General features: G+C 43.1%; 1 protein-coding gene across 1 annotated transcript; it reads left to right on the top strand.

The window, feature by feature from the left end:
- The first annotated feature begins 2,619 nt into the window (after nt 1–2,619).
- LOC109895534 (PAK4-inhibitor inka1) lies at nt 2,620–7,833 on the top strand. The gene is made up of 3 exons (XM_020489265.2): nt 2,620–2,816; nt 2,935–2,972; nt 6,731–7,833. Exons 1-3 carry the CDS (start codon nt 2,654–2,656, stop codon nt 7,694–7,696), a joined length of 1,167 nt encoding a protein of 388 aa, XP_020344854.2. The 5' UTR covers nt 2,620–2,653; the 3' UTR covers nt 7,697–7,833.
- The last annotated feature ends 5,702 nt before the right edge of the window (nt 7,834–13,535 follow it).

The raw sequence follows: 13,535 nt of genomic DNA, 5'->3' as shown, positions 1-13,535 counted from the left end.
CTTGTTTTACTCCAATGTTTGTAAACAAAGGACATGTAAACTAACACTATACAGACTGAAAACATGGTTAAAACTATCATTTGAATATTATGGATGGTCAGTCCTTGCATAGCTCTGTCTATGAATTTGAGAGCGGTTACATTTCTCCAGCCCCATCCCTTAGCTTTTTACCGAAACAGGGGAATGGAAAATTATTTGTTATTGTGTCAACTTGGTGCTCTAAAGCACTTACATTTATGGTATTTAATGTACTTATACTGTAGATGACATTCTGTTGGAGCCTCCACAATATAGGGCACATTTGAAAATGTTTTCAGGGCTGATTTCATTTTGACCAGTCTGTTTGCTGGCATACTGTAAAATATTTGCAATCCTTCAAGTAAAAATGATCAGCAAGATCACAATGCAGCCTCACATATTTTAAAGATTTAACTGTTTCCCATTTGGATTGCTGGTTCCGCAAGGTTCTCCCAGAGACTAATCCTTGTGACTAATTGAACTCATGTGACCTCAGGGACCAACCTGATCTCAGGGATAGCTGTAACATAGTAAATGTAAATCTGGGACACTCCAATCAGTAGGATATGCTATGTTTCATATAGTATGTATTAATTTCTGGATGTCCATCATCCATTTCAAATTATATGTTAAGAATTGCAATTCGTATGATATGTTATGAAATTCAATTAGTACAATATGTTGTGAAATGCAAATCGTACAATGAGCAAAATGTATGATATGTTACGAATTCAAATTTGTTGTGGCTACCGTTAGCTAGGTGGCTATCGCTAATGTTAACTAGGCTAGGGGTTATGGGTTAGGGTTAGAGTTGAGGTTCTGAGTTAGGTTAAAGGGTTAGCTATCATGCTAAGTAGTTGCAAAGTATCTAAAAGGTAGCAAGTAGTTACAAAGTAGATCATTAGATGAAGTTGTCCGTAATGAGATTCCAACACACAACCCTTGGGTTGCTAGATGTTCTCTTTATACACCCAACCCGACTAACAACCCAACTGTTGTTTTTGCCTTAAGTAACCTTGTGTCTTATGTAACTATACCAAATGTAACATATCATACTAATTTTAGTGTCCTGGATTTACGTTTACTATGTCATGTCTAGTCTATGAGACCAGGCTGCAGAGATGCATAAAGCATTTCTGGCCTCCTGAGACCCAGCAATTCATTTTTGTCTTCTCTAGTGGATATCAGTTCTTGGTCCGTATCTCTGAGGATATAAAAGCCACTGTATTAAGTCATATTTTCCCTTTGAGAGGACAGTCTGGACTTTTCAAAGATATCACATGTGCAGGGATGTGACCTTGAAAACGTTATCTTCCTGGCTCTTTAAAAAATGTCTGCCATCAAAATTAGCACATTCATTTTCATTTTCATGAGTTTGATATTCAAATTATTTATAGTAAGTGAGTATCTCAGGAATGGATAAGTGAGTTGTTAGAACTGTGTAATAATTTTTCAACAGCTTATCAAGAAATGTCCTCTGTAGTAAACACCCGGATGCCGCAACTATGTTTTTCACCTACTGTACCCATTGACTGTTGTAATGTAGTGAACTTAATGCCATAATCCAGTCCGTGTATTCATAAGGTGGGTTTCCAGGTCCATGTTTTTCAGTAGCCAGATGGCGGGAGGCATATAACATGTGAACTATGTAATGCCAGCAAACTTCTGAGTCAAGTTAAACTAAAGTATAGGAATGCCCAAACCTCAGTTCTTATAAACATAAGAAATCTAAATAACTGGACGTTACAACTGTAATGTAAAATGTTTCATATTAACGTCCTAATGACCACTACTGTCACGACTTCCGCCGAAGTTGGTGCCTCTCCTTGTTCGGCGGCGTTCGGCGGTCGACTTCACCGGCTTTCTAGCCTCCACCGATCTACATTTTTTTTCCCCCATTTGTTTTTGTCTGTATTGTACACACCTGGTTCCCATTACGTTTTTATTATTTCCCTATTTAACCCTCTGGAGACATCATGGTTTTGTGCGTGTTTACTGATGTCAGTTGTCTCGTTTATGTGATTCTGGATGTTTCGTTCTCCTTGTTGGAAGATTATTTTTGAGTATAGTTACTATTATTACTCATCTCTGTGTCCTGCGCCTGACTCCACCTTACCTACATCACCAAGACTATGACAACTACAAAGTACAATATTTACTTACAATAAAAGATAAATAACAATATATTCCATTTTCTCTACTCTCACCCCAAACACTTATGTCAACAACAAAAAAATCCTAATAAATCCTAACGTTTGAGGGGGGGGGGGGGGGGGGTTCTAGAGGATAATTATAGTAGCCTATGCCCTAGGAATAAAATAAATAAAAACGGGCATGTTAAGTACAAAAAAAAGAACACAAATATTTGCACACATCTGTCATGTATTTAATATTGTGTATTATTAAATACATAGCTCTATGAAAGGCTACATTTTTATGACCAAGTTGACCTATGTTAATATGTAATTTATGCCACCGATGACTTTCTGAATCTATTTCTATTCAGTCCAGCGCATGATACAGCATGTCCAGATGTGCATAGTAAGGAGCTGATGATTTGTTAATTCACTTGCTCAGATCTCAAACTCGGATTGGCTACTTCAGAGATGCAACGCTCTAACTGGCTGGAGAGCACATGCTGGAAAAGAAACGAATCAGACAAAGTCACTACACTTCACAGTGCGCCTTCAGTCCCGAGGATTCATACCAAGAGCTGTGCGCAACATTGACTTACTTATGGGAACATATCAACCCTTTATGGATTCATGTCAAACTGGATGCAACGTGCCATATCAAATGTGAGTATTAACAGACTAGTCCAAGTGGATTATAGGCTACAATTATGATGGATTTTGCTCTTACTGTATTTTAGACAAAAACTTGCAGGAATTGATCTCCTCATATTTTCTCTTTTAGGCGTTAATTGTGACGGTCACTCTGAAATAAATAAAATGGTAAGTATTTTTCCATTCTGTAACATAAGCATACATTAGATTGCCAAGCAATACAGTACAGTAGTGGGAAATGGCACTGAAATTGGTTTATGCAGTCTGCTCAAATTGTAATTGTGCGTAAAATGGCAATGAATTAGATCAACTATAGGCCTACCATATTTCAAATTAAATAGGTAAATTGTATTTCAAGATACTAAATGAAATGTCAGTCCCTGAAATGATGGGGTTTAACACCAGCATATAGAGACAACATCTACAGGGCAACAATTCTCTGTGCAAAGGCGGCGTTATCACGCATAATGTCTGACTAGATACCCAAATGCATCTGCAGAGGGATGCTATCCACTGTAAGCTATGCCATGAGTCGGGTAAACAAACACATTAGTTAGTTAAGGTGCTCTATATCTATGAGCCAGATGGGTGTCTAATGTGTTAGATATACTTTTCATTTTCACTGTATGAAAAGGGCATCATAATTTCCTGTAATTGTAAAGAGTATTTTCCTTTGTGGAGGTCTACAGTATCTCTTGAAACTATAGATGTGATTTTACCACTTCGTCCTTTTTGGCAACAAAAAACAATCCCTGCAGGAAGGTTATTATAGCTAAATTATGTTTTATATAAGTCAGACTTTTATAGGCAATTTGTGTCTGTTGTGGCTGAGTGTACCACACAACCCGTGTTGTGTCGGAGTGTGCCATACAACCCGTGTTGTGGCTGAGTGTACCACACAACCCGTTTTGTGTCGGAGTGTACCACACAACCCGTGTTGTGGCTGAGTGTACCACACAACCTGTTTTGTGTCGGAGTGTACCACACAACCCGTTTTGTGTCAGAGTGTACCACACAACCCGTGTTGTGTCTGAGTGTACCACTCAACCTGTGTTGTAGTTGAGTGTACTACACAACCCGTGTTGTGGCTGAGTGTACCACACAACCCATTTTGGGTCGGAGTGTACCACACAACCCGTGTTGTGCCTGAGTGTACTACACAACCCGTGTTGTGTCTGAGTGTATACACAACCCGTGTTGTAGTTGAGTGTACCACACAACCCGTGTTGTGTCGGAGTGTACCACTCAACCCGTGTTGTGGCTGAGTGTACCACACAACCCATTTTGTGTCGGAGTGTACCACACAATCCGTGTTGTGCCTGAGTGTACCGCACAACCGGTGTTGTGTCGGAGTGTACGACACAACCTGTGTTATGTCTGAGTGTACCACACAACCCGTGTTGTGGCTGAGTGTACCACGCAACCCGTGTTGTTTCTGAGTGTACCACACAACCCGTGTTGTGGCTGAGTGTACCACGCAACCCGTGTTGTTTCTGAGTGTACCACACAACCCGTGTTGTGGCTGCATTCTCAAGTTCCCGCTCTGTCTAACTTTTTTGTGATGAAAGCAAACAGAGGCAGAAGGTGTTAGCACAGGGTCAAATGCTTCAGTCGACAATAGAGGAGCTTGGGCTCTTACCCACTGCATGACAGGGCATAGGGTCACACACTGACAGAACAGGAAAGAGAGGACTATGGGGTGAACAGGACTGTTCATTCACTGGATGTGACCACTATGGTCAGACATAAATATGTGTCTCAGAGGGCTCCATGTTTCTCCTCCTCTGGTCTGCTAAACATTTCTCACCTCACTGTCAGATCAGTCCCCCATAAAGGTGTGGAAGGTAAAGGTACAGTGGCCATGTTCGAATACCCATACTATTGTACTACATACTTAAACTGCATAGTATTTAGTCATTGTCACATACTATTTGGACATACTGTTTAGTCAAAAGTATGCAGTCTTTCATGGCTGCAGCGCAGGAGCAGATCCTGATTGGCTGAGTAGGTGTGGCGGGGCCGAATGCGGGTGGTATTTAGTTTAAAAGCTCTGACTAAGCCCAAAAGAACAAGAAACACTTTTTAGTGAGAAAACAGAAATCCACTTTGACAAAAAAAAAATGTTTTCAAAGATGTAGCCTATGATGCAATACTCCTGATCATTTTAAGGATAGCAAAAACTACTTAGCCTACATTTGAACACCACCGCAGAAGCTTTGGGCATCTTCGCAATTAAGTATCTTAGTTTTGTTGTTGTCTACTTGAAGAGAACTAGGGCCTATCACTCACAGCCCAACTCTTCCAATGCATTGTGGAAAAGTCTGCATCGAATTTTACGAGATGAAGAGCCGAAATGAGTATATCATTCTGGCATTTAAACCATACTCGATTTTTTTTCTTCGAATTGTCGCATACTATTTCAATGTGTCGTGCGTGATTGCATTGTTTCCCGCTATTCATTCAATTCGGTAGCGAATCCACCATATCAAATTGATCAGCTGTTGTCAAAGACGAAATTAGTATGACATCCGGACATTTAAAGTATAATACAATTTCTACATTTTTGGAAACTTAATATTGTAATGCTATTTGGTACTGTCGAAAGATATTATGCCTGTCATGAAAGGACTTGACGGATCCTCTCAACGTTTTATTTTTAACTAAGTTAACATTTCTGTCAGGACTACATGATTTACTCTTCTATCCCACTTTTTGAAGTATCAGTTTGTGTATGTTTTGTTGGCCACCTTTATCAATCAGAGGTAATGTCGTATGTGGTCTGTGAACCGTTATGCTCAGTCAACCCTGATTTTGAGTGTGGACGCTGCTCACTGGTTGGTTTGGACCAATCAGAGTTGGTCCCTGTGAATCAAAGGGAGAGGAAATGAGAGTATATGCTCTTTAGTGTGTCACAGCTGACTTCCATATGCAGGCATCCCTCACCCTTAAAGAGACACACACAGTTATACCTACATCCTGTGCCTGTGCCAGAGAAGCCTCAATCCCCCTGCAGATCACCCTTTGAGCAAGGATCATCAACTAGATTCAGCCACTATTTTTTTGAACGGATGGTCAGGAGGCCTGAACATAATAACAAATCATTTATAGACTGCAAATTGACCGCAAGAAGCCCAAACATATATAATATTTGACTAAAACATAATTATTTCAAACCATGCTAACAGTTGTATATGATCACATATATCTCTCTATTATGAATGGGAATACTTTGGAAAAGATTTCAAAAATTTTAATCACTTGGAGCTGATTTGCTAGTGTTTTTACAGTCTTTTATGTCCAACAATAAAATTAAACTTTTTGTTGTTGTTGCTAAAACAACTTGGAGTGGGTGGATCCATATGAAAACTGGTCAAGTGTGGTGTGATAGTTATGTATCTGAGAAGGGTGCAGGACAGTTGGAGCAGGGCAGGTAGAGCAGGGCAGGTAGAGCAGGACAGGTAGAGCAGGACAGGTAGAGCAGGACAGGTAGAGCATGGGTGTTGTTTACCGCTCAGATGGATGTTTGAGGGGAGTATTTACGTCCGTTTGGCAGTGTGCGTTCAAGTTTACAAAAGAGGCGTAGCTCTTCCAGACAGTCGAAACCTATCAGCAGTCACCCACTATTCAAGTCTGAGCCTGCCCTACAGATCTGGTCTCCACTATAGTCACCAACAAATGCCGTGTGCTTATCAGAAAGAGTTCAGCTCAGACTTTGTTAAGAATGTTCGGTCTATCAAACATTTGCAGCAGGCTGGACTTTATTTAGACCTACAACATGTATTGTGTGATTTTGTAGAAAATCTTTGCTACCACTAAATAATAGCACTCAACCACTGACTGCGTTTTCTTTATCTAAACATAGTAATGTGTCAAAGTGTGTGTGTGTGTACCAGCCTATGTCTGACTGCGTCCCTTGTCCCTCCCAGCTGTGTCTGCGTGACTCTGGAGATTGCCTGCGGGACCAGATGCACTACATGATGAGGTCCCTGCAGGACTTGAAACACCTGAGAAGGACCTGCCCTGCTGCTGCCCCTGCCATCACCCCTGCCCCCACCCTGGTCCACCGCTCTGCAGTGGCACGAGCCTGCTATCAGAGGGCACTGCAGCGGGAGCGCCGTGCCCGCCTGCGCATCTCTGACGCCAGTACGGCCAGCACCTACGACTCAGCCTGCTGTCTGGCCAGTCCTCTGGAGGAGGAGGGTGCAGGCAGCCGGCTGGGTCTGGGCCTTGGCCTGGGTCCGACCTCCCCCAGCAGTGAGAAGAGTCTGGAGTTTGACTCTGGCTACTCTGAGGCCTCCTGGCAGGACGAGGCCGTGGTGCTCAGGAGGACCAGGAACGTACGGGTGTCCTCCTCCGCCTGCCTCCGAACCAACCAGGCTCCCAGTGGCCTGGTCCGGCCCAAATCCACATCAGACGCCTGCCTGGAGAGGTGGACCTCATTCGAGGCCAGTGACCCAGAGGACTGGACCACGTCACTGCTGACACGGGGACGGAACAGGCAACCTCTGGTACTGGGGGACAACAGCTTTGCTGACCTCATACAGAACTGGATGGATCTACCGGACTGCCCTGAACCAGCAGAACTGAAGCCCATCTCTGGCTTCTTGGTCAACATGAGGCGGAAAATAGCTGGGATGTCAAAGAGTGTAGAGGGGAGGGTGAGGATGAGGTCCTCAGACTCTTCTTCACATGTGAGTCGGACAGCCATGGCCCCCAAACGACTCTCCTGCCCCCTAGGGGTGCAGGCCCCTGCCCCACGCCAGTCCCCCTTCTTCCACCAGTCCCACTCTGGCCTGCATGAACTAGACACAGACTTCTATCAGTTCACTGCCCTCATGAAGACTGGCAGCAGACAGCCTATTATCTGTAATAACATCATCAGCTACATCTGACACCAGGTCAGCCACTAACAGACACTCATTCTAGGCAATGGACAATCCCCAAAGTCACTATTTTTATATGATAAATGTTATCACTATGTTCTGACTATATGCTGCCAAAAATAAAACAAATTATTTGAGATTGGAAATATTTGTTGTGTCAATGACAAATTAAACTATAAGATACAGGCTTTACAGTTGCTGGATACCAGTCAGAAAGAGGTATCAGAATGAATGGAGAACTAGTCAAAGTGAGGCCAGAGTATTTAGCCTGCTGTAGTCACCGGAGATGAATTAATGTCAGTCAGAGTGAGAGGCCCTTCACTACTCACTGCACACACATGATCAAATACATATTTTACTACCTGCTGTGGGAAAAGGAACAGAAAGTAGGGTTTCATTACGTTGTTAATTAGAATCATATTGAAACTCTAGGCAAATAGCGTAGAGAGTGGTGGGTATCATGCAAGCTTGAGAAGATAACCCATTTGGACCTTTTAGTCACCAGACCCCTGTTTATTTAAAACCGTTTTTATCGTTCAAGTTATGTAACAATCAGATGATAAAATGAAAGTCCAAAGTTATCACAAAGATATCTTTACAAAAGATACATTTTCCCAGGCCTCTTTCATCTCTTTTAATCCCCCAGTGCCTTCAGAAAGTCATTCACATCCCTTTCCTTTTCCCACATTTTGTTGTGTTATAACCTTTTTTTGTGAGATTTTGTGCCACTGGCCTAAAAAACACCCCATAATGTCAAAGTGGAATTGTGTTTATAGATTTAGTTTTTATTTATTAAAAATGAAAAGCTGAAATATCTTCAGTCAATAAGTATTCAACCCCTTTGTTATGGTAAGCCTAAATAAGTTCAGGAGTAAAAATGTGCGTAACAAGTCACATAATAAGTTACATGGACTCACTCTGTGTGCAATGATAGTGTTTAACATGATTTTTTTTATGTCTACCTCATCTCTATACTCAACACATACAATTATCTGTAAGGTCACTCAGTCGAGCAGTACTGTACATTTTAAACACAAATGCAACCACAAAGACCAGGGAGTTTTTCAAATGCCTTGTAAAGAAGGGCACCTATTGGTAGATGGGTAAACATAAAAAAGCAGACATTGAATATCCCTTTGAGCATGGTGAAGTTATTAATTACACTTTGGATGGTGTATCAATACACCCAGTCACTGTACAGGCATCCTTCCTAACTCAGTTGCTGAAGAGAATGGAAATCACTCTGGATTTTCACCATGAGGCCAATGGAGACTTTAAAATAGTTTGAGTTTAATGGCTATGATAGGAGAAAACTGAGGATGGGTCACCAACATTGTAGTTACTCCAAAATACTAACCTAAATGACAGAGTGAAAAGAAGGAAGCCCGTACAGAGTAACAATATTACAAAACATGCATCCTGTTTACAATAAGGCACGAAGGTAAACTGCAAAAAAATGTGGCAATGAAATGAACTTTTTATCTTGAATACAAAGCATTATGTTTGGGACAAATCCAACACAACACATCACTACCACTCTTCATATTTTCAAGCATGGGTGTGGCTGCATCATGCTCTGGGTATGCTTGTCATCGGCAAAGGACTAGGGAGGTTTTTTTTTGTTGATAAAATGATCGGAATAGAATAGGCAAAATCCTAGAGGAAAAGATGGTTCAGTCTGCTTTCCATTGGACACTGGGAGACAAATACACTTTTCAGCATGACAATAAACTAAAACACAAGGCCAAATATACACTGGAGTTGCTTACCAAAACGACATTGAATGTTCCTGAGTGGCATAGTTAAAGTTGTGACTTAAATCGGCTAGAAAATCTATGGCAAGACTTGGAAAATGGCTGTCTAGCAATGATCAAAAACCAACTTGACAGAGTTAGATTTTTCTTTTTAAGAATAATGTTTAAATATTGTACAGTCCAGGTGCAAACAGCTCTTAGAGATTTACAGAGAAACACTCACAGCTGTAATTGCTGCCAAAGGTGATTCTAACACTTTTCTCCAGGTCGCAGTTGTAAATGCGGAATTGTTCTCGACTGGCCTAGCTGGTTAAATAAAGGTGAATTTAAAAAAATATATTGAATACTTATCTTTCATACTCTTTTTGTGTAGATTGCTGACAAAAAAATTACAATTAAATCCATTTTTAATCCCACATTGTAACACAACAAAATGTGGAAAAAGTCAAGGGGTGTGAATACCTTCTGAAGGGACTGTATCTAACTCAGTAGGTTAAAACACATTGTTCTCACAAGTCCCTGTTTCACTCCTCTATATTACCCCACAAGGACTGAATATATTAGAAATTCTGAATATATCCCAGAGAGAATAAAGAGGGTGACCATGTTATTTACAGACCATGGAAAGAGAAAGACTGTATCACCACAAAAATCTCTGCCTGCCCCATCCCCAGCCCCAGCCCCAACCCCATCCCCAGCCCCAACCCCATCCCCATCCCCAGCCCCAACCCCAGCCCCAGCCCCTACCCCAACCCCAACCCCAACCCCAACCCCAACCCCAACCCCAACCCCAGCCCCAGTCCCAGCCCCTGCCCCTGCCCCTGCCCCTGCCCCTGCCCCTGCCCCTGCCCCTGCCCCTGCCCCTGCCCCTGCCACAACCCCAGCCCCAACCCCATCCCAGCCCCAACCCCAGCCCCAACCCCAGCCCCAGCCCCAACCCCAGCCCCAACCCCAGCCCCAGCCCCAACCCCAGCCCCAGCCCAAGCCCCATCCCCAGCCCCAGCTACACGTGTCTTATGAGCTAATGTCCCATGTGTCCCAACAGAGAAATGTGAGGCGAAGTTAAGCAGAGCAGCTGTGTTCAGATGGAGCAGAAGTTTACTTTTCTCCTTATCACTCGCTTTAGGGCTCTCACTAACAAACTTACAGCCCACCGCCTCATTTAAGCAGCTCTAATACTCACTTGGCTGCTGGACTCACAGGTGGTGCCCACTCATCCACACTCATTGGCTAACGGAGGGTACCATTTGTTTGCACTCATTCAGTACAAAATGCTTACTCACTCAGGCAGGTTACAGACAGAGAGGAAATCTACACCAAAATAAGATAGAGATTCATTTATGGTTTTCTCTAATTATTATGTCCAGTTTCATGATAAAAGTACACTGATAAAGTTAAGAAGTAATGAGGGAAAGAGTTTCCAGTGTAGAATCTCACACATTCTCCCAGAGTTCCATAGGGGCATCCAGCATCACCAATCATGTGTGATATGGAGGACCCTGGGAGGACTGGTTTATCTTTGCCTGTTTATCTAGGTCTTTTACCGGAAAGCCAGCCAGGCTCATTCTAACTGAGGCAGCTGTGATGAAGTAAACCTTATCCTCTGATGTCTTAAGTTTACACATTGAAAAAAAGGAAGGAAAAACATATGATGGCTGAGAAAATGTGTATCTTTTTATAGAAACACACTCAACAAAGAACAGACTGGATGAGAGTGGTTTGTCTAGTATTTGAAGAAATGTGGGTTTTCATGGAAGTATGGAAATATTCTGAATGTGTATTGCTTCTTTCTTTTTTTATATTTGGTGCCCCGGCTACTAAGTGCAACAATCTACCTACTATGCTAGGAATAATGAATGGAGGGATAAGAGATAGAGCTGAAGCTGTAGAGTTGTGGAGCAAGCAACTTTTACACCAACATACAGCCCCAAAACAGTTTTTCTTTGTTCATAAACTTGACTTGTTCTATAGATCATAGTTTGAGTAGGTAGATGTAGAGGTTTTATGTTTTTGAGGATTTAGAACAAAATGTATTCTATGTGGTGGCTATAGTAGTATGTGGTGTCTGTAGTAGTATGTGGTGGCTGTAGTAGTATGTGGTGGCTATAGTAGTATGTGGTGGCTGTAGGAGTATGTGGTGGCTGTAGGAGTATGTGGTGGCTGTAGTAGTATGTGGTGGCTGTAGTAGTATGTGGTGGCTGTAGTAGTATGTGGTGGCTGTAGGAGTATGTGGTGGCTGTAGTAGTATGTGGTGGCTGTAGTAGTATGTGGTGGCTGTAGTAGTATGTGGTGGCTGTAGTAGTATCTGGTGGCTGTAGGAGTATGTGGTGGCTGTAGTAGTATGTGGTGGCTGTAGGAGTATGTGGTGGCTGTAGGAGTATGTGGTGGCTGTAGTAGTATGTGGTGGCTGTAGGAGTATGTGGTGGCTGTAGGAGTATGTGGTGGCTGTAGTAGTATGTGATGGCTGTACTAGTATGTGTTGGCTGTAGTAGTACGTGGTGGCTGTAGTAGTATGTGGTGGCTATAGTAGTATGTGGTGGCTGTAGGTGTATGTGGTGGCTGTAGTAGTATGTGGTGGCTGTAGTAGTATGTGGTGGCTGTAGGAGTATGTGGTGGCTGTAGGAGTATGTGGTGGCTGTAGTAGTATGTGGTGGCTATAGTAGTATGTGGTGGCTGTAGGAGTATGTGGTGGCTGTAGTAGTATGTGGTGGCTGTAGGAGTATGTGGTGGCTGTAGTAGTATGTGGTGGCTGTAGTAGTATGTGGTGGCTGTAGTAGTATGTGGTGGCTGTAGTAGTATGTGGTGGCTGTAGGAGTATGTGGTGGCTGTAGGAGTATGTGGTGGCTGTAGTAGTATGTGGTGGCTGTAGTAGTATGTGGTGGCTGTAGTAGTATGTGGTGGCTGTAGGAGTCATTGAAGGTGCCGCTCTATTAATGAGCCTGGTCCTCTCATCCCTGTCCTTATTGTACCCTGGGACACAAGGGGGCTCACACAAGAGTGGATACTAATACTAAACTGAGATGAAAATGTCTACCCTACTATTTTAACACTAGTCAATTGAACTGAACAGTACACCCTGAGTTGATCACCTTTCAATGATCCCTGAATATCTTTAATAAGATCCTAAATCAAATCAAGTATTTGTTTACTTGTCACATGCTTCATTAACAACATGTGTAGACTCCGGGTAGCCATTTGATTGAGCTATTTAGCAGTCTTGTTTAGCAGTCTTATGACTCAGGGGTAGAAGCTATTCAGGGTCCTGTTGGTTCCAGACTTGGTGCGCTGGTACCGCTTGCTGTGCGGTATCAGAGAGAACAGTCTATGGCTTAGGTGGCTGTAGTCTTTGACAATTTTTTGGGTCTTCCTCTGAAACTGCTTGGTGTAGACATCCTGGATGGCAGGGAGTTCAGCCCTAGTGATATACTGAGCTGTACTCAAAACCCTCTGTAGTGCCTTGTGGTTGGGTGCCTTGCAGTTGCCAAACCAAGCGGTGATGCTGCTGGTTCAAAATGTTCTCAATGGTGCAGCTGAAGAACTTTTGGAGGCTCTGAGGACCCATGCCAAATCTTTTCAGCCTGATGGGGAAAAGCCACTGTCGTGCTTTCTTCACAACTGTGTGGGTGTGTGTGGACCATGTTCCACTACAGCCCAGTTGATGTGGATGGAGGCGTACTCGCCCCTCCATTACCTGTAATCCACGACCAGCTCATTTGTCTTGCTGACGTTCCACACTGGCACCACACTGCCAGGTCTCTGACCTCCTCCCTATAGGCTGTCTTATCGTCGTAGTGATCAGGCATGGGTGAACAGGGAGTACAGGAGGGGACAAGCCACGCACCCCTAACGGGCGCCTGTGTTGATGGTCAGCGCGGCGGATTTGTTGTTGCCTACCCTACCCCCGTCAGGAAGTCCAGGATCCATTTGCAGAGGGAGGTGCTCAGTCCCAGAGTCCTGAGCTTGGTGATGACCTTGGAGGAGATTATGGTGTTGAATGCTGAGCTGTAGTCAATGAACAGCATTCTTACGTAAGTATTCATTATATCCAGGTAGTTGAGGGCACTGTGGGCTGCAATAGAGGTTGTGTCATCTGT

This window comes from Oncorhynchus kisutch, linkage group LG1 (genome assembly GCF_002021735.2).
Source record: "Oncorhynchus kisutch isolate 150728-3 linkage group LG1, Okis_V2, whole genome shotgun sequence".
Taxonomy (NCBI): domain Eukaryota; kingdom Metazoa; phylum Chordata; class Actinopteri; order Salmoniformes; family Salmonidae; genus Oncorhynchus; species Oncorhynchus kisutch.
Note: the sequence above shows the minus strand (reverse complement) of the source record. Positions and strands in the feature narration are given on the sequence as shown.

Bases quoted from the DNA above. Each gene is read 5' to 3' on its own strand.
- LOC109895534 (XM_020489265.2), top strand. From the start codon at position 2,654: ATGCTGGAAAAGAAACGAATCAGACAAAGTCACTACACTTCACAGTGC. The intron at 2,817-2,934 runs GTGAGTATTAAC...TTTCTCTTTTAG, and splicing joins TGCAACGTGCCATATCAAAT to GCGTTAATTGTGACGGTCAC. The intron at 2,973-6,730 runs GTAAGTATTTTT...TGTCCCTCCCAG, and splicing joins ACTCTGAAATAAATAAAATG to CTGTGTCTGCGTGACTCTGG.